The 27,994-nt window shown below is 36.0% G+C and overlaps 1 protein-coding gene across 6 annotated transcripts in view; it reads right to left on the bottom strand.

Annotated features, from left to right (window-relative positions):
- HERC2 (HECT and RLD domain containing E3 ubiquitin protein ligase 2) overlaps positions 1-27,994 on the bottom strand; it is a 105,314-nt gene that overhangs the window by 18,527 nt on the left and 58,793 nt on the right. For 5 of the 6 annotated variants that reach the window (XM_080613001.1, XM_080612998.1, XM_080613000.1 and 2 more), the window contains exons 48-80: positions 26,630-26,728; positions 26,366-26,534; positions 26,129-26,254; positions 25,549-25,657; positions 25,269-25,408; positions 24,589-24,779; positions 22,665-22,770; positions 22,392-22,483; positions 21,616-21,791; positions 21,020-21,131; positions 19,995-20,076; positions 19,751-19,894; positions 19,068-19,158; positions 17,450-17,627; positions 16,675-16,756; positions 16,421-16,592; positions 15,030-15,174; positions 14,105-14,330; positions 12,996-13,167; positions 12,234-12,420; positions 11,338-11,478; positions 10,793-10,984; positions 8,992-9,145; positions 8,180-8,287; positions 6,898-7,029; positions 6,192-6,350; positions 5,982-6,100; positions 5,463-5,588; positions 4,383-4,538; positions 4,122-4,237; positions 3,811-4,009; positions 2,429-2,643; positions 1,395-1,572 (exon numbers count right to left, since the gene is read on the bottom strand). In XM_080613001.1, coding sequence (XP_080469127.1) covers positions 1,395-1,572; positions 2,429-2,643; positions 3,811-4,009; positions 4,122-4,237; positions 4,383-4,538; positions 5,463-5,588; positions 5,982-6,100; positions 6,192-6,350; positions 6,898-7,029; positions 8,180-8,287; positions 8,992-9,145; positions 10,793-10,984; positions 11,338-11,478; positions 12,234-12,420; positions 12,996-13,167; positions 14,105-14,330; positions 15,030-15,174; positions 16,421-16,592; positions 16,675-16,756; positions 17,450-17,627; positions 19,068-19,158; positions 19,751-19,894; positions 19,995-20,076; positions 21,020-21,131; positions 21,616-21,791; positions 22,392-22,483; positions 22,665-22,770; positions 24,589-24,779; positions 25,269-25,408; positions 25,549-25,657; positions 26,129-26,254; positions 26,366-26,534; positions 26,630-26,728 — 4,794 coding nt within the window. The remainder of the gene's footprint in view (positions 1-1,394; positions 1,573-2,428; positions 2,644-3,810; positions 4,010-4,121; positions 4,238-4,382; positions 4,539-5,462; positions 5,589-5,981; positions 6,101-6,191; positions 6,351-6,897; positions 7,030-8,179; positions 8,288-8,991; positions 9,146-10,792; positions 10,985-11,337; positions 11,479-12,233; positions 12,421-12,995; positions 13,168-14,104; positions 14,331-15,029; positions 15,175-16,420; positions 16,593-16,674; positions 16,757-17,449; positions 17,628-19,067; positions 19,159-19,750; positions 19,895-19,994; positions 20,077-21,019; positions 21,132-21,615; positions 21,792-22,391; positions 22,484-22,664; positions 22,771-24,588; positions 24,780-25,268; positions 25,409-25,548; positions 25,658-26,128; positions 26,255-26,365; positions 26,535-26,629; positions 26,729-27,994) is intronic. The other variant, XM_080613002.1, reaches the window with a different exon arrangement.

Here is a 27,994-nt window from a genome sequence, read left to right as displayed (position 1 = left end):
AAAAAGGTCTTATTTTCAAATAATCTCTTATTAGTTTACAATTTTCTAGCACTTGCACCATAATCTGAATTTAATGAACATCTTTTGAAATGCTGCCATCTAGTGATAAAGTATGGGATCTGAGTTCACAAAGTAAAGAGTAACCCACATACACCACATCCTCCCAATCCTCACCCCTGCTTGAAACAGGTTACAGGCAGCACAATCCAAAGCAGTACAGAATTTCACATACTTCAACTCATCTACAGATTATCTATTTTCAAAGTAACCAAGAACATAAAGGGGATGAAAGATGTAAAGAAAGATGGACAGACCTTGTGGTTTTGAAGGCAGGGAGACAAGAACACCCAGATACAAGTGATAAGGTCCCAAACTGGACAAAGAACGTATGATATCTCATCATACATTCTCATTATACATTTAACTACTTTAATACTCACATATATATATATATATATATATATATAGGCAGTACTTGTCCCACAAATTCAAGCACTGAAAAAACCTTAATGCTTGCATGAACAGAAATACATGGAGAGAGCCTTGGATATAAATAGCAAGCTAACATTCAGTTTGATTCAACTACAGTAATCTTACCCTTGGCTGTATTTTCAACAAGAGAACACATGTAACAAAATGATCCCTGATTTCAAAGTCAGGTCAGTTTTCTTAATACTACTAACTTAACTTTTAGTCTAGCTCACAGGAGCATGACGTTTGGAATTATAACTCGACAGATAATCGGTATACTCATTCTTCCCACATTCCATTCTGTCCTGGTTCTCAGATTTACCATTTCAGAATCAAATGGTAACAGCTATCTTCACCAGTGACTGCTTAACTCAAGTGTTTTTAGCAAATAACAATTAAATACTTCATAATTACTTAGGTTAAATTCTTACTAACTTAGTATATAGTTCAGTAAAATCCCAGTGTTCATTCATGATAAATAGGAGTACAATAACGTCAGGAAAAAAACAGTTTGCAAGTGACTAAGTGGGTATCACTGTCATCACTGGTATATTTTCCAGGTGGTAAACAATGGGGGTACCCAGCAGATAAAGAACTCACTTGTTACTTTCAGTGCAAATTACTCTTATAAAGGAGTTGAATTTACTTATGGAGGGGTGGGGTGTTTGATTTGGGGTTTTCCTGTAAGTCCTCTCTAAAACAAATTCCTTATAAGCTGTTTAGTGACCTCTAGTGAAGTTTTACAGTTCCACTTTCATTTTATTCTTCCAATCCATTCCTGTTTTCTAAAGCAACTGTTCATTTCTTACAAATACATGCCACCATTTTGCCCTTTCATTTCTTTATATGCAGAAATGCAAAAAGTTACTTATCAGAAGGTAAGAACTGGACTAAGACTGTATAAAACTCCAAAGCCTTCTTACCAGTTTAGGTTTCAGCTGGTCCTCACTGTCTCCATGGCCCAGGCGTCCGTATCTTCCCTTTCCCCATGTGAAAAGGTCTCCTGCAGCTGTAATGCATGCGCTGTGTGCTCCTCCAGCAGCAATGTCAACCACTTCTATACCTCTCAGAGATTCAATTACACGAGGACGATCACAAGGGCTGAAATAAAAATACTTGTCTTGACAAAACTTTTAGAATAAACCATTCATGTTCAGAAATGTATGGGGGGAAAGGGGAGAGTTAAAATAAGTACAAGTACACCTAAAATAACTATTTCCTTCTGCTTCAGTTTAATATCCTACAGATTTATGTTTAATTAGTCATGCAGAAGTATTTTTAGAGGCCTATAAAAGCTAGACATATTTTAATAATACATTGAATTACAGCATTACAGGCAAGCTGAAACTACAAAACCACTTCCATTAAAATCAAGTAAAAGCTAAGCATTTACCCTGGAAAAATTTGGTATATAATTTTATATAGATTATCAAAATTCTGAGCATGAAATGTACTGTTGGCCCCCATGGACTCCAGCATTCCTTTTTGGATCAGAACATTGTTGTCTCTAACACAACAGAACTTCTCTTTTAACAGAGACAACAATGCATGTGGAAGTCAGAAGCAGAATGGCAGTTTTGCTCCCTGAACTGCACTGAAGTTCCATATACCTACAAGACAGATCCCAAAGGAAAATCACCAGACTTCAGCATCCACAGATACGTTAGCATTCGTATATTTTAACAGATATGTTGGAACACAATATCCAACTACAGAAACCGGAGTAACCGTTTATCTGAAAAACACTTTGTGATTCTCTCATTTAAAAAATATAAATTTCCACATCACTACTCTAACACTCACTTATATATATATACACTATATTAAGAGAGAATATAGTATATATATACACTGCAAATATATATAGGCAGTACTCATATGACACTTCAAATACATAACAACTATAATAAGTATCCATTAACAGTTTTTAAAAATCACATTTCCAAATGTTACTTACCTTCGATTTCCATGGCCAAGTTTACCATCTTCTGCTTCACCCCAAGAATAAACTTCTCCCTCAGAAGACAATGCCAAACAGTGCTTTCCTCCTGAGTTCACAGCAACTTTCTTTATAAACACATGTTGAATGGATTCCAGTAAAGTTGGAGTAGAAACTGACTCTGTTCCTCCAATTCCAAGCCTGCCACCTGCTCCATATCCAGTGGCATACAGCTTTAAAATGAAGAATAAAATTGAAGAACACTCACTAGAGCTGCAGAGAAGAATTCTTAATGAACATATACTAGAATACAGCTAAAGAAAACCTGAAAAATGAGTGTCTCTCTCCTGGAAGTAAGAAATATTTTGAAGTATTTCACCAAAAAAAAAAAAAAAAAAAAAAAAAAAAAAAAAAAAAAAAAAACAAAAAAACACAACCTGTGAAAATATGGCTAGATTCAAGACCATATAAACTAATGGGTTTTGTTTTAAATCCTAAGGCTGATCCTGTAAAAGTATGAAAAAATCACAGCGTTGCGTGATAATGGCATAAAATCATCTATCACATGTAGGTCTCTTTTATGCAGCACTAGTCTTTTCTTTCTTCTGGGGATTGCACACACCTGAACACAGCTGCTTCTTCCCCTTCCATCCCATAAATACAGTTTTAAGTACTGCTTTTCCCTCTCTGTCTATCTGAAAGAAATTTCTCTCAACAGAACGATCTCAAGCAATGTCAGTAACCTGTCCTTTACTCTTTCGCGAATCCTTAACAAGGATGATACTGACTGCTCAGGAATCATTACAGTATCTCACTAGATGGATGTAACTGTTAGAAAAAGCTCAAGCTAAAGTTCTTCATCAAATCCTTCACACAAAGCTGCCAACTATATAAAATACTTTTTGAAATTCACGAACTTATTTTCCCCCTATACCTTCCACTAAGCCTCTGCATAGGTGCTCCTTTTCACTCAGGATTTAAGCATCTGCAAATTAGATCCTCCAGTACGTAACTTAAGAGGCATTTAGCCAACTGTCAACAATCTCAGATTCCAGTTACACCTCTGTCCTGTCAGAGAGACATAATCACCACCACGTTTTACTGTTTACCCTGGTTTATAGGAATATGTGAGCACATTACTTGTATTCCAAAATCTCATCACAGTTTTGAACTAAGAATTAAAATACATGTCTTGTTTTATGCATTTAATGCTATAGTACACCAAATTCCTAGACTGCACTGGTAAAGTTGGTATAGTTCAGTTTCCTTGAAAAAGTAAAATAAACTAATTATAATAAATCTGTGCTATACCCATCACTTTTTATTTAGACAAACATATTCTGACTGAGGATAAAATATTTCAAAGGAGTCTAACAAACAATCACTTGTTGTATCCTTACTTTCCCATCAGCAGTCACTGCAAATAGAGTCTGTTCACCACCAATTAATTGCACTGGTCTAAGGGTAGCAAGAGCTTCACATGGAGTTGGGACTTTGACTTTTGCCCCTTCAATCCCACCAAGTTGTCCTCTGTGATTATGACCCCAACCATAAATAGTTCCACTCCCTCCAGCTGAAAGTGTCCAATCATCAGGCCTTCTGCAGAAAATGCAAAACAAAAAGAATTTTAAAAGTCACAAAAAATGCATTTTATTGTTGTACAACAACAAAGCTTCACAAGACCAAACCAATGACAGCTGAAAGAAATTACCTGTTCATCCACTGGACGAGCTGCTCATCTTGTTCTCTCTTAAAGACATGATGGCACTCATGAAGAACATCCATATTTTCATTATCTGCCATTAATTCTCGGATTTTCTTTGCCACCTGTAAAATATTTTGGATTAATCAAATTATCCAAACTACCAGTTACTCCTATCTCAGTTGGCATAAAATACTTCAAACTCAGTATATCTTTCAAATTAAACACTTTCTTATGTTCTGTGAGCTATTTAAAATATTTCTGCAGTACCTCATCAAGGAAAAGGCGAGGTAATGATGTCCTTTTATCAAGAGCCACAGCAACCCTGGATGCCATACAGTATCTCCTGAACCAAGCCCATTTGTGTGTCTCTGCACAGCAAGGCAGAGTGTCCAACTCCAAATCACAAGCAAGAGCCACGAGCACCTGTAGACAATCAGAAAACATTTTAGAGGTATATCAAAAGCATGTAACAAAAAGTAATACACATATGATGTAGCTGAACAGCTCATAGACCAGTAGAGCCTGAACACAGTCTCAAAGATGTGTAAAGTGCAAGGGACATTAAAAGCCATCTTCACTACTGTCATTGATGGGGCAGCATCAAGTGTACTCACACTATCTCCTCTTCCAACCCAGAAAATTTCACCCGTGCCACAAAAAACACCCCTAGATTAATCAACTTTTCTATATCAAATACCATGTGCTGAACTTCCTTCTTATCTTGCATTTCTAAACTAAGTCTCATTTCTATAATTAAATAAATTTTCAACTGATTTTCAATTTGATTCAATTTCAAATCAATGTTACTGATGAAGATTGTGAACAATGGATTACTTCTTCCCTGTATAAATTTCTACATATTTTAAGAATTTCTTTTCCTTAAGACAGACAAATCCTCTCAATTTAACTTCTACTACACAGGAGGCTTTTTCAGCCTTTAATTCTTGTTCCTCCTTTCTAGAGTTCCTCAGCTTGTTTATTTTGAAGTACAGGATCCAAAACTGAATAGCCTTCCTTTAAAGACATTTTTACTTGTTCCAACAAGACATAAATAAAGCCTTCAGAATATTTAAACAAACCAATAACACAACTGTCCTATTAGGATGACTCAGAAATCACTTCCAAAAAGTGGAGTTTACTGTACTTTCAAGCTATTTTACTGACCTACCTACCTCTGCCTAGGTAGGTCCTCCTTATCTTAATTAGTATATTTGATTCTCCTTTTAGTAGTAATATTCTGATTTGTCAGAAAACATTTCTGATACAGGGCTATGTGAAATTCAGAAATCTCAGAACTATAAACTCAGAACTATAATAATGAATTCTTTACTGATTGTAACTCATTACCTTAAAGAAAGGGCTGTGGAGCAGTTGTTTGCCACCTCTCACAATGGGGTCTTCATAGTCAAACTGTCTCTGCAAAGCTTCTGGAAGACCTTTAACCAAAGCAGCTAATGCACTCCCTGTGAAACTCTAGAGAAACCACAGAACTAGAAAGTTAGTCTTACTGTATGTGATACAAAAAGTAGATTATTTAGATGACCATGACAAGATGTTAATAATTACCCAAACTACAGTTAGCTATGTGAAGTATCACTTCCATCCATTTCCTATTACAGAAGTATTTCTACCCCACTTTTGGCCAGTTCCAAAAGCACAATTATACAGTATTGGAATTGACCGTATTTTTTTCTAAGATGAAGTACCTTTACAGACTTGCAGACTTGTGCAAGAAGGCTATTCATTTGAACATTTTCCAGTTTGTCATCAACAACAAAATAGTTGCATATCAGGGCTGGTATTTTAATGCTTTTCATACATCTTAACGTGCAAAATGTGAAGAGAAGAGCACCACTGTCTTCTTACCAGAGCTCGTGTTTCTCCTTCATTATCCCCTAGAATTCGGTTGATGTTAATAGACTGGCCAAACTCTGTTGTGAGCAGTTTCCGTAGTCTCTGCAAGGCCCACATTCTGTGGCCAGCAGCTAAGGAAACATAAGCACACAAAGATAATAATTATTTAAAATAATAATTTTAACTTCAAAAAAATGGACTTAATTTTAAGACCACACCTACCTAAAGCACTCAGTTGAGCACAAGCTGCAAGAGAAGCTGCCAAGCGAGGAACTATACTCCTGTTGGAAGCAAAATTTAAGCGAAAATCCAACAAACACGTAACCAAATCCATTGAGGGACATGAAAGAATGCAACGATCTGAAAGAAGGTCTTTAGGGCCTGCAAGAAACAAAAAGAAAAAGAATTAAAAAATTAAAAAGGTAGGGAAGGCTTGTCCTCAGACTGAAATAAGAATAGAACATAGGCAGGATTTAGCTGACCAAATACAGCAGGCTAGAACGCCAGTTTGTATCTCAGTTGGCCCATGCTACCTCCTTGTAAAGGGACTGGAAGAAAGAGGCACTTCCATGATATAATTCAAACTAATTCTAAAACATTTTACATTTAAAAAAAGAGTAATAATAACTTCAGATTAATTGTGCCTCAAAAGTATCCTCTCTTCACTAATGAAGAGGCAAACTAGAGTGACTACAAATTATTTTCTCTTCCGTATGTACAAGTGCACCTCTCACGACTTTGTTGAAAATGTTTCCTAAGTATGAATGAAAATATTTTCTTATTACGAATGACAATGTCTTCTTAATACGAACAACAGTGAACTCTAGAACTTTGGCATGTAAATATCATGCCATAAATACAACTGTAAAAAATGGACAAGTAAATGTACTTTCTTGCCCTTCTGTAAACATTATATATGCTATCTTACCTGCAGCTGGCATGATAGGGTAAACAGTGAACCGCCATCCCCATCCATTCACAGAGCCATCGCTGATGAACTTCCACTTTAGTTCATCCCCTGGAATTCGTAGTTCACTAGACCAATCTGACCACTCACGACCTGTTACAGTAGGCATTATGAACATGTTCATCTACATTGTCTGAGCCAATATGCAAGCCACTCACCAACAGCAACTTCCCTTCATGGTTATAAACACATTCAAGGAAAAAAGCTACATAAATCACATGAACGTAACTACAAAGATTATCATAACTTAAGTCTTAGAACAGTTCAGTTAGCAGTGCTAACTGAATAGTACTTTTAATACCACAGTCAAAAGACAATTACGAGATCTTCATAAAATCCACTGTCCTATTTTCAAATCACCTTCTTATATTACAAAACCATGTAATATCATACACATTAAATTAAGCTTTACAGCTTTTTTTAACCAGGAATCCAGTCAGGAGTACCTCAAATCCAGAGGTACTGGATCCAGAGAGAAATATTTCAATAAGCAAACAATGTGCATCTGAAACAGTGGGAAAAATGGGTCAACAGTAAAAGGCCACACCCTAACTGCTCAGAAATGTTAAGCACAAGCAGTAACTACCGAGACCCTTGCACATGGTGTCATGTACAGGTAGGCTCAATGTAAAATCTGATGAGATTAAAAATATTCCTCTAAAACCTACTGCGAATTTATAGTACTTAAAAATGAAAACAGAGATAACCAGATAAAAGATGTGAAGATTTCATGTAGTGTCACATACACAGGCCAGAGTAGAAAGCAGAAAGAGAGAGCCTAGCTATTATTTTGGGCATTTGACAGCAGAAGAGCTTTTGTCTTGACTGTATGAAAGCCTAAAATTCTGTCAGCATTACTTGAAAAAGAAAAAAAAGCTAACAAAAGAAGTATTCTTTTCCAACTGTGTTCCAATTTGTTAAAATATACTTTGATTAGACAGAAATTCACACATGTTGGTAGGGGTGCTAAACACCAGCTTTTTACACTGTAACTTCTCTTAGGAAGAGCAGGACAACATGGTCTTCTCAGAGATTCTCTGTAGTCAAAGACACAAGATCACTCTTGCATGTCTGTGCCTAGATCCTACATCTTGTTTAAAACACAGTATCAATTTACCTTATCTTCCCTGTTTTTTTACTGGCATATCTCTCACAATAAGTTGGTCACAGACAGCGATACATTTCATTCAGCATTTAACAGTAAATCACACAAGACATTTTGAAAAGCACTAGTTCTCATAACCTGATCGGACAGAAACAATTCTGTTGACACCATCCATTATGGTGAGTGGATCATGACGCCGCTCTGTAGAACACTGGCGATCAAATTCTACCCTCAGTCCCTCAGCACCTAAACAGCAACAAAGAGTTTACACATTGCTACAGAGCAATCAATACCACAACAAATGCAGTATTTTAGAAATCCACATGAAATCACAATTGTTTGGAAGCCATAGCACTCATTAATAAAAGTAACTTCCTTTGATTTAATGACATTATTTGTCTGTAATTTCTTCTCTTTGAGAAGGTTATTCATAGCAAGCTCACATGAGAGGGGGCTAGCAGTAAAAAGACTATTCAGAACATTCCGAACTAAATTTGCAACAGACAAAAAATGTCTATTTACAGTTAAGGCAAATAGCTCTTTGTTGCCCGTACCTTTTGGTAAGTACTAGGTAACATACTGAGAGAAGCACCAAGTGAAAAGACAGTGTTAAAACAAAAAAGTATTTCCCAAATGCTCAAGACTAGAAGGTAGGTGTTCAATTACTGACTCTGAAAAAGACTCGGTCCTTCTCAGCTTTCTAACTAAACAGAAAACAGCAATGATAAAAAGCCACAGGCACAGCCGGCAAACCTAAACACACGTATTTCACAGGATCAAGATGTTCATTTAGTACATAAGTGAAATTTAAGAAACACTTTTTACAGTGACAGGATACACAACATGGCTTTAAAAGTTCAATGCACATTTTCACAAGCAAAGGAAAAAATTCATGCGTGCAGGTTTGAATTAAATTAAATTTTACTAAAATAGCTTTACGAATTCTATACCTGGTATTTTAACTGTGCCACTAGAAGATGTATCATCAGTATATGGATGGCTGCTTTCTACCACAACTGGTTGTGAAGAGAGGCGACCGCTTTGTGAATCAGTTGCTACGTCTTCGAGTTCAGTAACACACAGCTCCAACAACATATCGGCAACCTAAGGAGAAAAAACATACACTTTATGAAAAGTAAGCTTGATTAGTCCAAGAAATCTAAGCCAACTAACATTCTTCACAAATTTTAAGTAAATAAATAAATCCCTTTTTTTCAAAATTATAATTCCTAAACCATCATATTCATTCAAAAATACTATTTTTGGTGGTCAAAGCTAGAAAAACTCCTAAAACTAAAAGCCAAACTATGTAAGTTACCAGTAAGGAAATGACAACACAAAAATTTGTTTTCCCTTACAGAGAAAAACAAACTGTTAAATCTGAGCTGCAAAGCATAGGTCAAGCAATTAATGAAAGGTGTAAATATTTAACACCATTTGCATTTAAAATGCAAAACACACTTTAGAGAGAAAATCCTAACAGTACTCAGTTTTTAAAGACCAATTTCAAATAAAAATTCTGACTCTTAAAAAAAAACAAGGAGAAAACCCACAAAGACAAAATTATTCAGCTACTGAATTCTAGAAGCAAAACACCAAAATAAATGTATAAGTGTGTATATATATATATATATATATATATATATATATATAGCATGAGGAGGGCAACTACATCTACAGAATATGGGTACACCTAGCTGATCACTGAAAACTGGGATATTAACAATTTGAGAAATAGCACTCAATTGCCTCTACATGAATAGCACCAATTACGCTTTCCCACAATCCTAGTTTACTCGAACAGAGATACCAGAAGATTTCATTTTTTAAAACTGAAGCTGCCTTGTCATTAGTAGGTAAGTAAAATTTCTATTATTTCAATGCATTCTCCTTAGCAAAGTCATTATTCATCTTCTTGGTCAGTGAAGCCAAGTTTCATAGAGGAATACAAATATCAGCTTTGCATAATACCGTCTGATGCTTTAAACCAGTCTTTAAGCTGTGCAAAGACAGAAATTAACTACATGATATGACCATCTTAAAGAAAAACAATTATTTGAAGGATAAAGCTACCAAAAATTATTAAACAACTTTCAATTCATTCCTGTAAGCAGATATTTTATAAATAATTTATGATTTGTAACATTCATTCTTTTATATAGCTGCTGGTAACCAATATTGCAGCATTCATTAATTCTGTTTGCCAGTTTTCCCCAAGAAAAGAAAATTTAAAAAAAAAAGCAATAAAACATACCCATGGATACTTTGCAAATAGCTAAACTTCAATACACCAAATGTATATCTTAAAAATTAAGAATTACTAAATCATCAACAATGTATTAACAGTATTTTTAGCAATTGGAAAAATAAACTCAGATGAAAACCAAAATCAACATGCAAGTTTTTAAACTAACATTCTGCAGATGTGAACAACTAGGGCTTTGTAAAGTCAGCTAAATTCCAATAACCACAGCCGCTTGTCTTACAAATACAGTTCATTAAGCTTCTATTTTAACATCTAATTGGAACATGACAAATCAAGGAAATAGTCTGTTACTGACATGTGTAGCACATGCATATATTCACTTAATATTTCCGTTAAAATCATTAAGGTTCACTTGCATTTAAGTTCAACTCAAATTTTCATGTTTATCAGTTTCTCAGTATGCTGAACTGCACTTCAAATACAATATTCTAGTAAGCTACTAATGAAAACAATCTAGTTAAAATACAACAGAAACAAAACCTGACCTGTGGGTAAGCTGTGCCCATACCAGACAGCACAGCTGAAAGAACATCTCTTCCTTTTTCACCTGCTCGGTTGGACACAGCAAGCTTTAGCAGGTCAACCATGACTCGTGTGTCATCTGGTACTAAGAGACTAGTAAATTCATCCAAGTACTGTGGTTCTGGGCCAGATACTTTACTTTGACTTTCTACATCCTACAAAACAAATTGCAGAAATATTTAGATAGTGAAGATCAAAGAAGAATTTCACCAAATCCAAACAAGTTAACTGGAAGAAGTTCAAAAGGTAGTTTAAACCACAATTCATAAATCCAGGATTATATGGCCCCAAAATTAACCTACTGTTAAACCCATTTCTCTAGTGAAAAAGCTTTCCTGAAACTAACCTACTTTAACTTCAGACAACAAAAAACAAACTTCTGCCTTTGGATATATTTTAAGAATGCTGTCATTTATAGGTTAACTTTAAAAACCCAAAAATAAAGCGAAACTGCTCGATAAAAGCATAGTAAGGAGTTAAGTTTTAAGGAAGATATTGATGACGTTACTTCTTTGGTTTTTGTCATGGTTTCTGCAATGATACTGGCAGCTCCAGGATCATCTGTGACTGGAATGAAAGGACGGGAAGAGGCAGCAGCAGCTGAAGGAGTTACAGCAGATGGTGTCACAGCATCTTCTGAAGAAACAACCTAGACAAGACAGACAATAACTAACAGAAGCTGCAATAAGATATTGTAAAACCTTTAAGAGTCTAAAGACTTATGGTCAAAGACAGCAGCAATTTAAAAACAGTCAAATTCAAAAAACAACAGATTCACTTCCTGTATTTGTAGCTTCTATTTTATGTTCCTAGGATGGCAAACCAGCCAACACCCCCCACCAAGGCCAGCTGCTACAAAATGTACAATAAAATGTCAGAAAAGTCTACAAGGTAGAAGACAAGCTACCAATACAAGCCAAATTAACAGTTTGTTAAAGATCTCTTCAGTAGCAAGACTTCTCTTTTTAATGCTTCTGTTACCAGCTGGGAACCAACACAGTAGAATTCCACCCAGACATTCCTGGCTACATTAGTTGACAGAAGATTACGATTACATTTCATTAAAATAACAGTCAAATATTCCCTTAGTTTTGATGGGTTTTTTTTAAAAGATCGCTTCTATAAAATTAGTATCTGGTCGAATGGTTAATATGTTCATGTTAACTCTAAAATACTGCTAGAAGTCATCACAATTGCAATTCATTCAGCATTTAACAGTGCATTCTGAAAGTTCAAAACTGATTTAGCTCTAAAATTTAAGTCGTTTCAAATCTCACAGAGTAACTACACCTGAAATTAGGGGAAGAAAGAACTGCTTAATCTCTGCTATTATCAAATTAAACAAGACTATACTTTTCAGCTTTACCATTAAACATAGATGGAAAAATTCTTCTGGCACTTTACCTCCCCTCTTCTGTCCTGCCATGGGTTTGGGCTTAGCCTCTCTTCTATATCTCCTACAAGCATGCATTCATCTCCATTCGCAGGGCTTCCTGCAGAAGTAGCATCTGATGGAGGCGGTGGTGATGAAGAGGGACATTCTACTGGTGCAATCATACTTGCAGGCATCAGTGCTCCAACAACTGCATCCCTGAAATCATTTAGGACAGATCAACATAAACCTGATTATATTCCCTTTTTGAACTTAGAACAAAATATACTAACTTGTCTTAATAAAATAAGGAAAGGTTCCCACACTCTGGAATTTAGAGTCATTTATCTCTGTTCTCCTTTGGGCCCAATGCTTAAATACTGTGTTTTAAGGCCACTATTTTATGTGTGTTCCTTTTCATAAATTTTAGCACAAATACTCTGTTCTCCACCAACACGGAGGGCACTGTAAAGTTTAATTGTTCTTTCCATCCTGCCTCCCACTGTTTCCTCAATGTCATCTATCATGATTTATTTACATGCCTTTTATATGATTTAATTGAGCATTCCTAAATAAACAACTTTTCCCCAGGCACTGGGAGCTTCTGCAAAGAAAACAGCACAAAGCTAACACCAACATTAAAAAAAAACCTAAATGAAGCTTATGCCTATCCTGAGAAGTCCAAACAATTTATACCCAACTCAAGAGATCCTGATAGATGGTAAGTAACCCTGATAGATGGTAAGATATGCCATCTTTTGCTCTGCAGAAGAACGGAACGTTTGCATGCCTACCTGGCATACATGATTTGCAATGCCATTAGTATATGAGATAATGCCTGCTGCTTGGCGACATTCCCATCAAGTGATAGGAGAATCTTAGCGAGGGAAGGGCGATTCGGCTTGGAACAATTTGCCCCACTAATTTTGTTACTGGCAGCAGAAGAATCTGCATCTGAAGGAACACCTGCAGTGAGGGGGAAAAAGAGAAGCCAAGCATTCTTTAATGGTTCAATACATATCAAGAAATCAGATAAATCAGTTCCAGTTAAGTCATAAGACTGTAAAACTCTGTATTAGATTCTTAAACAGCAATGCCTAAAGTTACAACATGAAAGTCAATACTGAGGCTTTGCAGCAAAGGCTTTCATAAAGTAGTGTTCCACCTTGGTACTTCATCAAAAAGAGTAAGGTAATACAGATAAGAATATTTTGGTGATCGGCATCTGAAACAAGTTTTACTTGCACAGAAATTTCTCAAATAGCAAGAATATTTATTAGGTGCTCTTAAAAACACTGATGAAATATTCTATATATGTAGTTCTTGCTCTTTTTAAAGTACATTGCCTTGTTCATGAAAAAGTTTAATCAGAAAAATGTTTGGTGCTTTTATATTTGACACAAAAGAATTAGGAAGACAAAAAAGCAGTGTTCGGTCACCTGCCTTAGAAACAAAAGGTAACAGCAGAATCAAGAATTACAGCAACAGGTAACATGCAATATCACCAACATTACAGTAGCATCCATTTACCATTTCCCCCATAAAGCTCTATCTCATATTAAAGACAGTGTCTGAAGTGTTTGATGAAGCACGTTGCATTTTAATTTCCTGAAGAACAATAAAAATTCAAACTAATACTACTTCTGAACAAGTCCTTTGCAACTTCCACTTTCAGGAAGAGGTTTTGTTGGGGTTGAGAGTTGTGTATGTTTTTTGTTGTTGTTTTGTGGTGGCTTTTTTAAAGACAGTTTTCTTTTTGCACTCTTCTATCACCTACTAAACCACACAGAGCTAACTCTCAAATGGCACACAAAACCCAAACAAACAAACAAACAAACAAATCACCCAAAAAAAACATAAAAAACAACAACCACCAAACCAACATAAGACAATAAATACCGACCAAGATAAGAAGCACCTAAAGGGTCCCTCGCTGTCTGGAAAAGTACTGGTTCATGAACAGATGGTGTAGCTACATCCACTGTTGTCCATGCTACACTATGAGAAGACCCACAAGCAACCCGGGTGATTTTCTGGCCTTCCAAGCCCTGGACAAGAGTGGGCTTTCTATTGACCGTAGTAGTTCCATTGCCTTGTTGTCCATGGTCATTGTCGCCCCATGCATAAACCTGCCAGTAAACACTTTCACATATTACTTTGCTTCACTGGTTGTCTCATATAACTGTTTCTTAAAAATTCCTCCAAAGGAATTTTAGTGATTTTCATTATTAACCTAGGACACCTTAGAGAACCTATTGTCATGACATCAGCCTCCCATGCCCCATTAAATAAGGCAGGTGTTAGCATACATTAAAAAAAAAAAAGAAAATAAAATCACAGCATCACTTTTTCAGATGTTTCATAAATTATTGTCAATTCATAACTCATCAGTTGATTCATAAATTAGTTAATGTTCACAGTGAACAATAAGCTAGAAAAGTCAGTTGCATAGTCATCATATTGGGGATCTGAATCAATACTGTGATAATCATAATGCTGGATCGCAGCAGAAAAATTTGTCTAGATTACTGCTTCTGTATTTCAAGACTGAGAAGAAAACTGATTCTGAGATAATACATCAACTAGAAAAATGTTACAAAAGCTACTATGACAACAACATTCAAGCTCCAATTATAATATGAAAGCTAATATATTTTAAATTACAATCATGCTTATACTTATTCAGGACTTTGAAAAGCAAATAAATATCATTAGAAATTTCTATCCCGTTTAATCAGCACCAATGCTATTACATTCTTCTTCAACAGTTTAGTTCACTCCTTTCTGGATCAAGAAAAAAGAGAAAAGAAGTGTGACGTACAACATACCTGTCCAGTGTCAGTAACTGCTAGACAATGAAGTGCACCTACAGCCACATGTACAATCTTTTTACCCCTCAGTCCTTCCACAACTTGTGGCTTCCGTACATGCACATCTGTGCCATGGCCTAGTCTGAAGTAGTCACCCTTACCCCTGCAACAGATAGTAAATGTAAAGTTCAAAAAAATTATATTGTTTACACAGAAGTTGTGATTTTTCCCTCAAACTAGTACAAATTCAAGAATAAAAGTTTAGAAGCAACTCAGCCATTCTAAAGTGTAGACATGCACAGTTGAAAAAAAACCAAAAACTCTCCCTGTAGATCTATAATGTCATAAAATAGCTGTAGATTTTATGACTAGATGTAACAGTGTCAAGACAAACTGGGGTAAAGGAGGAATGAACTAGAACTTTGCAAAGAGTTCTTAAAGACTGACAAATTCCCTTTCCTCTAACTCCTTTCATCACTACCAAAAGAAGAATTTAAAAGGGTGAAAGCAAAAGAGAGAAATAGTTTCCAGTGGCCACTCTGAGAAATGGCATCTCTGCTAAAATTTTTTTAAGAAGTAACTTATAAAAATTGAAGTTTTGAGGATTTCTCTTCATATCATTCATCAGCTGGTGACAAATAATACAACAAAACTGACTATTTTAAGTCTTCTTAGCTTTGATATACGTCAAGCAGGTCGTGGCTTTATTACACAAGGATGGCAGTTAAGACTTTGCTCTGGTTAGAGCTCTGAAGCTCATCTGCCACACAGTAAGCTCTCTAATTTTACAGAAAGGTTTATAAACAACTCAGAAAGTCAGGTTTGTGTTCAAAACAGAAGCAAGCAAATAGAAGAAATAAAAAGGGTTTTGGAATAACTCTAGGTGATAATTTCGTATCAGTTCTTGCTTTGAGGTAGCATTACTGACAACTCGGTGGTCTTCTGAGCAGCAAAGAGCTCTATAAAAACCCTGTGTTCCCAAGGAAATTCTTCCCATCTCCTCTGAACTTTAGCTTACTTCCTTACTCTACTACATCCTTACTCTCACAGTGTCTGCTGCAGCTGTAGGCTACATACTCCAAACTTTGATAATCATGTTCTCTTTTTGCCACTCCAAAGTCTTGAATTAACATTCCTTTACAGGCTCCATTGCTCCCAAGAGAGGGAATCATCTTCCCCTTCTTCCACTAATTCAGTAAGACCCAGGCATCCTATCAGAGTACAATACACAAGTGAGCATACTACAAGACAGTGTTGGAGCAATTGAACACATCAGAGCTTGCCTTTAAGACTTGCCAATCCAAAAGGCGAAGCACATAGATAAGGCACAATGGAGTTAAGACAGTCAAATAGCAATAAATACAACTTAGCAATTGCTTTGTTAGTATTTTCTGGCAAATGTAACATACCATGTCCACACCACTCCTGATTTGGTCAGTGCCAATGAAAACTGCGCACCACATTCAATCTGACAGACACCTTGGCCGTTCAGTCTTTCAATGTTCTGAGGAATGTTGCAGCCTTCACTTCCTCCTCGGCCCAGTTTTCCAAAATCACCATCACCCCAAGAAAACACCAAACCTAACAAACACCAAACTGCAGGTCAAACAATGATCATGGTATTCCCTTGGGCTAGAAATCTTCTGGAACAAGATATTCCTACCTTCATCTGTCAAAGCAAGAGTCTGAGCATCTCTGCTTCCACAAGCAACCTGAATGACTCGGTGGCCAAGGAGCACTTTAACCTACAAAACACAAAAGTAAGCAAGAAGTTTCAAAGAAATTATGTTTTAAAACCTTACAGACAGTTTCATCAAGCTCTTCTGACCGATCTTGGTCATTGTGCCCAGCCTGAGCATGCCAGTTAGCACAGGATTATCTAGTCTTCCTCACTCAGCATCAAACATCATTCAATCACAGTAGTAGCTTCCACCTATGTATCAAAGAAGCACGACATGAATGTTCAAAACAGCAGTAGCCATTTCACCTCACTTTCCAAGAAAACGAAAAAGATTGGATTTTTCTGGCCTTTTGAAATAGAATCATAGAATAGTTAGGGCTGGAAAGGACCTTAAGATCATCAAGTTCCAAACCCCCTGCCATGGGCAGGGACACCTCACACTAAACCATGTCAGCCAAGGTTATGACTACTGACTTTTTCAAGGATGTTGCTGCTGGGATGCCACATGCTATTTTCAAGCTAAAATCTCATCTCATGCTATTTCTGTACCTTTTCCCCTTTCAGTCCATTTCTTTCTCCTTTCCAGAAATCCCTTTTGTTAAATAGCTTGCCTGTTAGAGGTATGTGTACCAAAACCTAATTTGGATCACTCCAAAATGATGCCTTCACAGTGTTTTCATGGTTTTTGGCTTTACTTTAGCTTTTATTTATCATTTATTAAACAAGCACATTCACATTTCAGAGACGAGAGATTTACCATCTTAGGTTTCAGCTGTGTAGTATTATCTCCATGTCCTAGCCTTCCATATTCTCCAAGACCCCATGTATACAGTTCACCACTAGAGGTAATGGCAGCACTGTGGGAACTGCCACATGCAATATCACGGATGCGTTTGGTTTTCAACGCTTCTATCAATCTGGGTTTATCACAGTTCCTAGAGAAAAAGAAAAAGGAATTAATTGCATCAATTATGAAAGAATGGCATAATATACACCCATCTTCCTAATCCAGACAGTTCTGTGCAATAACTAACATCAACCTAAAAGTAAGAAGCAACATTATGATTCCAAGACATACGCTGTAGTAGTGCCATAAATCAAAAATTTACACTATTTAAATGTACTTCAAAGTTTTATTTAAAGAAATATTTTATGTATATGCTGTATCTATATCTATCTATATCACTTGGGTGACAAAGCCAAGATCCAAAGTGATGAATCAATTAAGAGGTGTATAATACAAAGTGAAAACTGATATCCTGTCATTACCCAAAGTTGAGCAATTTGTTAGCTATGGACACAAAGCCAGGTAGTAAGATTAAGAGTCGACACTCCCATCCCAACTTTGCTCTTTACAAGAGAGAAATTAGAACTTGGATTTACTGTTAGGCTTCTGTGAGAGAACTGGAAACTTTTCGTATTCATTATTCGTATAGCTACAATATTCTCTAAATTCAGAGAAGAGTTTCAACTCAAGGCTTTCTAATATTGACTGTGTATCAGAACCACTATTAAGGTTTTATCAAATTACACATGACCTCTGGAATATTTGCATTCATGAAATGCCCAAGAGTATGAAGTCTCACTTTGAATAAAATTACAGAAAACGTAATAAAGTTGAACAATAAAGAATACTCCTTTAATCTGGACTTCCCTTTTCATTTATCTGACACACATACCCCTATGAACATTTATTTGTTGTTACACATTAACCACCTAAGCTGGGCTCTATAATTTTTTTTATGTATTCCAAGCAGATCCTCGAAACAGATCAGAATGACAAATACTTCTCCATGGGCTAATTTTATTGAGTTTTGTGCCTTTCAAAACATTGTTCTGTGGTGCCTACAAGAAAAAATCCTGATACAACTCAAATTTTCCTCAAAGCTGTACTGTGGAGGATTAAATTATGCATTACTGGAAAGTGTAAGAAATTTATTTCTGGTTAACATGTCTGTGAACAGACGTCTAAAGAAAAGGGCTATAAAATGCTCCATCAGGCTTACATTATGAACTGTTACAGCTCAGGAATGTAAAATTCCTATGGTTTACACCTCAAAGCACCGCTGCAAACCCTACCTTATGAGGTACCAAATGTGTGCCATTTCATCAGTGACATTAAAAATACTACTAAAAACTTTATCCACCAAGTATGTTTCCAAGTATTATATTGTCTCCTTTTTAAATGGAGATCGCTACAAATGCTGCACCATAAACTGACACTGCTGAAAAGAAACCCCACCTTTTTCACAACCTAATTTTTTGTTCCCATTGTAATAAAAATCCTGTCGCTGTCATTAGTGGTTGTCAGCTGTCTTGCAACAGGCAACACAAAGGCTCTCTTACTGAAATAGAGACAAATTTGGCATACTTACATTCGACTGAAGTGACCAAGTTTTCCATCATCTCCTTCACCCCATGAAAATACCTTTCCATCAACAGTTAATGCCATAGCATGCCGGCCACCTAAAAGTGTAAACAGAAATTTAAATTTTCAATCTTTCAAGTGGGGAGCAGGTCTAGCAAAAATCTCAGAATATTGACACTGCTGTACTTTAACAATGTAATTGTATGAGCCTTTCAACCCAATATGCATTACTTATTTTCTTCAGACTTATGTGATTTAATTTAAAATACAAAGCTTTTTTGAGAATAGGTTTCCTGGCATGTTAAAAAAAAGAAGAAATAATCACACAATTTGCTATTTTCAGTGCTGCAAGAAAAAAAGCAAATCTAAACCCACCATTTATCAATACTCAAAAATGAAAACATTTTCTTTGGATCAGACTGAAAAACTATTTAGAAGTTATCAAATCTAACTCCCAGCAAGTAAGAAACTGTGTATGGTCTAAAATTACAGATTTTAACAACACAACCATTAGCTTTAATTTGACATTGTATGGAACAGACAGAACTTAATAACCTATATTTATTTTTACAAAGTTTTTAAAAACATCAGTTATGCTGGGGCATCATGGCACCCAAGAAAATTGCAAAGCAACTATTTTGAGGCTTAACATGTTATGTTTATATATCTAAAAAATCTAATAGTCAGTACCTGAGTGAACAGCCACCTTCTTTACCACATAGTTACTGAGAGCTGTAATCTGGCGTGGAATAGGCACAGTTCCACTAGATATTCCTAAACCCAGCCTTCCATTTGTGGCTTCTCCACAGGCATATACTTTACCCTCGACAGTCACTAAAATGAAGAAATAAAGTTTGAAACATCATTAAAGTTTCACAACTGGAAATCCATTTCTGCCCTTAACATATTCATATTTGTTTCAAACTTATATTACCTGCAAAAAGGCTTTTGGATCCTCCAGCTACTTGTACAACATTCAAGGCAGACAGGGTTTCAGAAAAGGAAGGGACCTTTATCTAGAGCAGACAGGAAATGAAACTCACTACAATTCACTGAGGTTTTATACTTTCAAAAGAAGAGCTATTCTTAAATCATAAACCAGATAATCTCACAGGTACTTTTTCTTTTTTAAACATATGAAAATCTCTGTATTAGTCAGACACTTTACACATACCAGGTAATATACACCAGGCAAAAGACAAAAAACAAGAGAAAGCATTTATCACTGAAACCATGATAAATACAAAGCCTGGGAAAAATAATAAATGTGATATAAGCAAGAAGTTTCCTTTAAGTAAAGTTTTCTTGAGAAAACCACAGAACACAGAAATGGTTAATTTTTTGTTTCTTGAAAGGCACTCTATGGATACAACAATATAGATTTTATTTACAACATAAATTAAGTAAATGCTCTCAACATACTTTTCACATTAACATTTTAAATTGATTAAACATTCACCATGTATCTCTGAACCTGCATTGTATTAAAAATTATGGATGAATAGCTGCACACAAGGCTAAAATTCCTTTCACATTACACTGAATTATAATCAAGTTACATCAAAAGATGAGAATTCAACTTTCTGATGAGTGTACCAGGTCCAAGTAATACACAGAAAGGTTCACCACTACCTTAACTGCATGCACACAAACCCAAAAGGAACAGAATGTGTACAGAGTGCTACATAGTTTTAGAACAATTAGTTCATTGTCATCTAAAACAAATGATTAAGTGGCTGCTAAAAATCAAACCGGATTTGAGAGTAACAACCAAAATGCAAGTTTTCTCCAATCTTCCACCCAGCAGACATCTAACATGTCTCAAAGCAAAAAGCCATTAGAATCTATTATTTGTAGGTTTGATACTACACTGTAGAACTCTGGTTAAGTTTGAATTCATTTTGAGTTGTGTGAGACTTGTACACTTTATTTTGTACTGAACTGTGAAAACAAACATACCTTGGAGCCTTTCAGCCCTCCCAACTGGTCCTTGTCATTTAATCCCCAAACAAAAACTTTAGTTCTTATTGTAGCTGCCGATTCAAGCCCAGCTGCCTTCTTTCTAACAAGACTGAAGATATTGAGGGGAAAAAAACACAAAACAAAACAAAAAATCAGTTTAGCAACATGCATAACTATAGCATAGGCATCTTTTTACTGTATTTACTGATTTTACAAGTTTCAGTACTCAAACACCGCTACTACAGTTAATTGGTGGCTTTAACAAAACAAAAACAAACCAAACAAGCAAAACAAACAAAACCCAGAATGTTTTGCTGAGCAGAGATAAATATACCACATTCCAAACATAAACACAAAGTTTTTAGCTAGGTTTTCAACTCCAAGCATGCTGCAGAAGCTGAAGAGTTATACAAAATGTCACCACCTCAACAAATGACCTACTTACAATTCTGACAAACTAAGATACTAATTTCTCTTTACTACCATTCAACCTAATTAAGTAGTCATTCTTACAATAATCTCCTAAATTACAGGACTATATCAACACTAAGGCTCTCTATCATTTCCCCCGCCTTGCCACTGCAGTTACCTACCTCCCAGTGTTAGCTTTATCATCATCCTCTTCCTCATTATCAGAAGCAAGGAATGGGACTGCAGCCAAGTCTTCATCCTCTGCTCGTATACGTCCCAGTATGCTGAGGCCATGTATTTTGCAATCAATCCCAGAGCTTCTGCACTGCTTGATTGCAATTTCAATATACCTGTGGTACTAAGAGGAAAAAAACCTCACTAAATTGCCATCTTTTGGATCCTGTGTAACTTTATAAAAACATATGAAAGAATTAGAACTTCTGCTTGATTTTTTACCTTATCAAAATTAATCTGTAAATATTCAGCTTTTCAACCCTACAAAATTCATACTTTAAGATAAACATATGGCTTCATTAATTTCAGAATTATTTTTGCTTCCAATCTCCTGAAAAGTCATTATGCATTCCTCCTTGCTGTTACTGAAAAAGATCAGAACAACTATCCAAACTAAGCCTTAGCACCCACCAAATGTATCCCCATATTTAAGTTTATTGGGATTTCTTCTTGGTTCATAGGTATATTGATTTACATCAAAAGACCTGAAGTAGCTTTACTACTAAAGCTATTAGAGTTACACTGAGATTATGGTAAAACTTATCAGGATAATCCACTTCAATAAACTTCCAGAAATAATGCTAATTATTATTAAATAATTAAATTAAATTTACAAAAGTAAAATACCACACTTTAATAATCACAACAGTGCTTTTCATCCATTTCTTGCAGCAAAATATTTTTCCATCACATAAAGAGTAATTCTCACACAAACTTCACTTACTTCTGTACAATCACTGAGAAGAGGCACTGTGGTGTCTGTCGGATTTATATTGATTGTCTTTAGCTCTATAAGGTTATTTAAGGAATTCCCCCCTAAAAAACAAAACACAGAAAGAAAAACATTTTCAGATATGGTGTTTGTTCCATAAACAGGCACCATGCACTTGAAATAGATAACTATGTTAAATGAAACCTGATAAATACCTACTGTTAGATGTACAAAAACAAAAAAGAAAAAAAAGTAATTCAGACTTCTCAGAGAATGTACACGTACCTGAAACTACAACTAAAGAGGGCATATAACTGCTGTCTGCAGGGTCCACAATCATCTTTAGCCTGTGAACAAGAACATCTGGAAAAATCTCCAAGCGAATCCAGTGCTAGGAGAAACACAAAGAATTTCATTTTCAGGTAGTATTGCTAGGACCATCATATGGTTGACAAGAGTAAGAGTGTGCTGGTTTTGAAGCAAGCATGAAAAACATTCATGAATGGTAGACAACAGCTGCAATGCATGGGGACTGGCCAAAGGAATAGGACCTTGTGAACTTCTCACCTGACCAACCTCCAAATGCAAGAGACACAGTTGCAGCAAATTATTCATTTTGCTCAAGAGCAACACCATTGATAAGACTAAGAAAACACAGTAACACTGGAGGTCAAGAATTGGGACATAATGTAAATCTTTGATTACAGCCTGTAGACAACCTGAAGGAAGGGTACGTGGGGATATTCTCAGCATGGCCATCAACACAGCATCAAAACATACTGGACAGAAGTCTAGCTGCAAATCTTGGTGTGTACACTGGCCACAAAGTAATGCTGCAGGCTAATAAAACTGGCAAACCACAAATTAAGCAACAATGCTTTTTATAAGTGATCTGGATGTAGGAGTCCAATGTATGTTAAGCAAGTTTGCCATTGACACTAAACTAGGAGAAGTTGTGGCCTACCTCAAGGGGTAAAGAGGACTTAAAGAGAGATCTGAAGAGACTAGAGAGCTGGGCAAACACCAACTGTATGAAACTGAGTGGCAAGTGCAAAATTCTCCACTTGGGATGGGGTAATCCTATTTATATATACAAACTGGGGGACAAGAGCAGCTCTGCGGAAAGAGACCTGGAGGTCTGAGTTGATGGCAAATTGAACAGGAGTCAACTGTGTGCCCTAGCAGCCCAAAGAGCCAGACATGTCCTGGGGTGCATCAAGCACAGCACTGCTAACTGGTCGAAGGAGGCGATTGTCCCACTCTACACTGCACTGGTGCAGCCTCACCTTGCACACTGCGGGTAGTTTGGGGCACCTCAATAGAAGGAGAGCATAAAATTATTAGTGTCCAGAAGAGAGCAGCCAGAATGGTGAAAGGTCTCAAGGGCAAGACTTAACGAGGTGATTTTTTTCAGCTTGAAAAGAAGGCTGAGGGGAAACCTTATCACTATTTACAACTTCCTCAAGGGGGAGCAGCAGACGCAGTGGTTATCTCCTCTCTGGTGACCAGTGACAGGACACAAGGAAGGAAACTGTATCAGGGGAAGTTCAGACTGGACATTAGGAAAAAGTTCTTCACTGAGAGGGTGGTCAGTCACTGCAATAGGTTACAGAGAGAAGCAGTCACAGCACCAAGCCTGTCAGAGCTCAAGAAGCATCTAGAAGATGCTCTTAGTCACGTGGTTTAATTAGTCCCACCAGGAGCAGGGAATTAGACTCTATGATCCTTACAGGTCTCTTTCAACTTGAGGTATTCTATGCAAGTGCGAGAGTGCTCAGAAGCAGCTTTAGTTAGCAAGAACATAAGTGCTTTTTGTATTAAAACAATTCACTTCAGTAAAATATAATCAACATGATCATTAAGAGCAACTCCCCATCAGTTATTATACTGAAACAGCAACTGTAACCATATAACCAACTACACAATAATTATCCCTTGTTTAAAAAAAAAAAAAAAAAAAATATCACAGAAGCTCCTTATAATGAAACAGTTTAAAAAAGTTCCTTCACATGAAATAATTAGAAAGATAAAGCTTTAAAAAAAAAAAAAAGTCATATTTAAAAATATAAAGAAACATCGTTTTGTACTTCAGATGTCTGTTTTTACTACTCCTCTGTCTTACAGAAAGGTAACGTATATTTCACCAAGTTAAATATTCTTCCTCTGCAGAAGAAAGTATGCCAAATTAAACTAGTTATGGCTTAGTTACCTTTCCTTGTGAACCAGAAGACTGCCAGCACTGCTCACTACCATCAATAAGACGTGAAGCCTGATTCACAGAGGAGGAGACATTCAAATTCTTAACTATTCTTGACCAATCATCCAGTAACATTCCCCGCTGGCTACTATGCCGTCTCTTCAGCTGCTTTCCAGAACGCCCACAAAACACTGGAGACTGACCTGCATGGTTAAGTGAAATATTAAGCATGTACCTCTCAAAGAAAACTGCTTTTATTACACTCACAACCAAGGTGAAAGGAAATATAACAAATCAAACATTTCAGGTATGTAGTCTGAAAGCAGAGAAGCATGTCACACAGGTATGGTAATACTACTCATGCTTAAAGGGCACAGCTCAAGATTTGGGGATTTTTAAAGGAGTTTCAAGCACTTTACGTGACCACAAGCTTTCAATGCAGTCACTGGGGACAGTCACACTTCCTATTCTTACACTTATGATTGATTTGTACCAAGAAACAAAGTAAAATATTAAAAACTAAAGGAAAACTTTCAGGAATGTAGGAAACTAAGAATAATACATAAAATTGAATGATAAAATATTACAGAGGCATACAATATTTAAATTGATTTTTTTTTTTCATAAAAACAAATTCAATGCATTTTAAATCAAGCTAAGAAACACTTAGATTTTTTTTTTATTAAACTTACCTGGCTCATTTATTCTGCCAAAAGTATGTCGGGTGTTATGCTTCCTAGTTTTAAAACAAGTTTCACAGAAGTCAAAGTCATCACAATTTCTGCATTTGAACCTAGGCCCATTGATAGGAAACATCTGACAGCCATCACACCTGATTTCACAAAAGAACAATGAGTAAATATATTTCCAGTGGTACAAGTTATTCGAGACACAAGCCAAGATAATGGAATCAAGACAATAAGGCTAAAGGATAACCCATATACATTAAGAAAAATGTAAATCATCACTTACGTGACTCCAGGATGAATGCTGGGAACCAGTTCCATTTCTGACAACAAACCAGTCCAATGAGACTGCTGAGGAAAGTCTACAATGACATCTTTTCCATTGGCACTAAAAGCTGTGATAAGAACATGGAGAAAATAAGTGTTGCAAATTTCTACAAAATGAAGCAGGAAAAGTGTCCAGTGCAACATCAGAGAGCAAAAATGCTTATTAAAAATTACTTTCAAAAGTAATCTTTTCTTGCAATGGAACTATGTATTAATTTTGTCAGACTGTGAAGGGAGTTCTAAAGATTTTTTTAAAGGTATGTATTATTCTACTTCAGTTCCTTGACTCTGATTGTTTTCTTTTATTAAAAAACAGTTCCCAAAGGGACAGAGTACTTCCAAGAAGAATATAACACAACCAAAAACTGTACCTCCTCAAGGAATCTATGCTAAACAGACTACTTCTATATTTTATACTTGTATCATCACGCAATATTCCACAAAGCACTGTGATTTGTGTGTCTAAAAGATTCGCTCCTTAAATGCTGCAGAAAGTCTGTTTCCAGTTATATTGCCTCCCCATTTTGAATATACATTACCTTTGACAACTCCCACACTTCGGTGAGTAACTGATCCCCATTTGTATTTGGGTGTGGTCACAGAGCTTTTCACACGCACTTTGTCACCTATCTTGATATGAGACGCAGAACTCTGTGGTGGGAATCCTAGCAATTGCAAGAATAAATGCATGGTGAGCGGCTTTTCCCCTCCAAAAATATCTCTCTCTTAGCGTACCATTCAATTCTTTATTAGAAAGCAGTTAGCAGTGAACTTACCTAACAGCTCAACATGGATATATCTGACCCAGTAGGTACCACCCTTCTGTTGCCAATCACACTGTACATTCAGGTCATGCAATCCATCTCGATCCAACTTAATAACTTTGCCTACATCTCCTTCACAAACCTCCTCATAGGTTCTGCAGCATCTAACCATCATTCCCACCTAAGGAAAAAGGACAACAGAATGCCATAGCTATGCAAAGACTTTTGTACCAGAAGGCAACTAGTTTCAATATAGCTTTTGATCATCATGCTTACCTGAATATTCTCCCTCACATACACAGCATAGTCATCATTACTTAAGAAATCAGCTCGTTTCTTATAGGTCTGGCTCTCTGTTACAACAGCACCACCTGACTGGACAAAAATCCAAAATAAACATAAAACAGTTACAAAATTGGTTTTCAACTCAGATAAATAAAATTATTAGTAGAGACTGAAAATAACGCTCCAAAAACCACACACACTTAACATCTAAGTTGCATGCCAAAATGAGAAATGTCCTTAATAGGTCAACTCACAACATGGCTAACATTTATGATCTACTTTAAAGTTTAGTTTCTGAAATAAATTGTCCAGGAATGTATCTGCAAGTTTTAAAAACACATGAAACAAGCTGCAAGTTGCTTTTATGAATTCTGTTTGCCAAAGAAAATTAGAACAAAGAGGAATTGCAAAAACAGTGGTAAATGGTAATCTCCTAGCTAAAGTACACTACAAAACTTTTTGTTATATAATACAACAGGATTTAAAGTATTCCCTTAGAAAAATAAGCTGACAAAAAAAAGTAAGATTGCAGTTACTAGAAATTATTCCTTTCACAATTTAACTTAAAAAGACAGAACTATTGCATTCCAGCTGTAATGAGACTTTACTTGTTTTGAGGATTAAATGTTGGGGTTTTTTCCATTTGAGTCAACATACACGATTTCTCACTCCAATACCGGTAAAAAAATATATTAGAACACAATGCCAAGTTAATTTCCTCTAAAATATAATACATTTCTTTCAATTACAAAATCTCACATGTGCCAGAAAACTCAGCATCTCCTTAAACCTCCTTCAAAAAATAAACAAATACAGAGCCTGTTTCATTTTATTGGCAAAACCTTTACTGAAATACTTCCTGAAAGTCAACAATAGAAGACCAATACAATTAAAGCCATCACATTCAACAGACATTGCAAAGGTCTTTTTATTACCAATACATGAGAATAGTTTTTATACAGAAAAACCTAAGTTATTTCACTGACTTTTTTTCTTTTTTCCCTTTATTCACTAATTGCTCAGTCGTTCCTCGCAGCTAATACACATCTGCTTTGCAAAAAGAAGAGTCCTTTACAAATATTACACTATAGCATTGACTATTTGAGATGAAACCAAGACCAACTATCATCAATACTTATAGCTACCATTACTGAAACAACTATCTGGATTTCATTTTTCCACTGAGCTACTCTTATATACGTATTTATAGATATCTTGATTTCTTTTATGATATGCCTCAGAAGAAGTATATGGCAAACGTGGTCCTTGCTACAGTCTTGAAAGCTTGGGACAGCAAAACATCCTTGTACTCTAACCAAGTTCATAAAAGGAAAGAACTACAAAGTTTGCAGCCAG

The sequence above is a fragment of the Psittacula echo genome (genome assembly GCF_963264785.1).
Source record: "Psittacula echo genome assembly, chromosome: 3".
Lineage (NCBI taxonomy): Eukaryota > Metazoa > Chordata > Aves > Psittaciformes > Psittacidae > Psittacula > Psittacula echo.
Note: the sequence above shows the minus strand (reverse complement) of the source record. Positions and strands in the feature narration are given on the sequence as shown.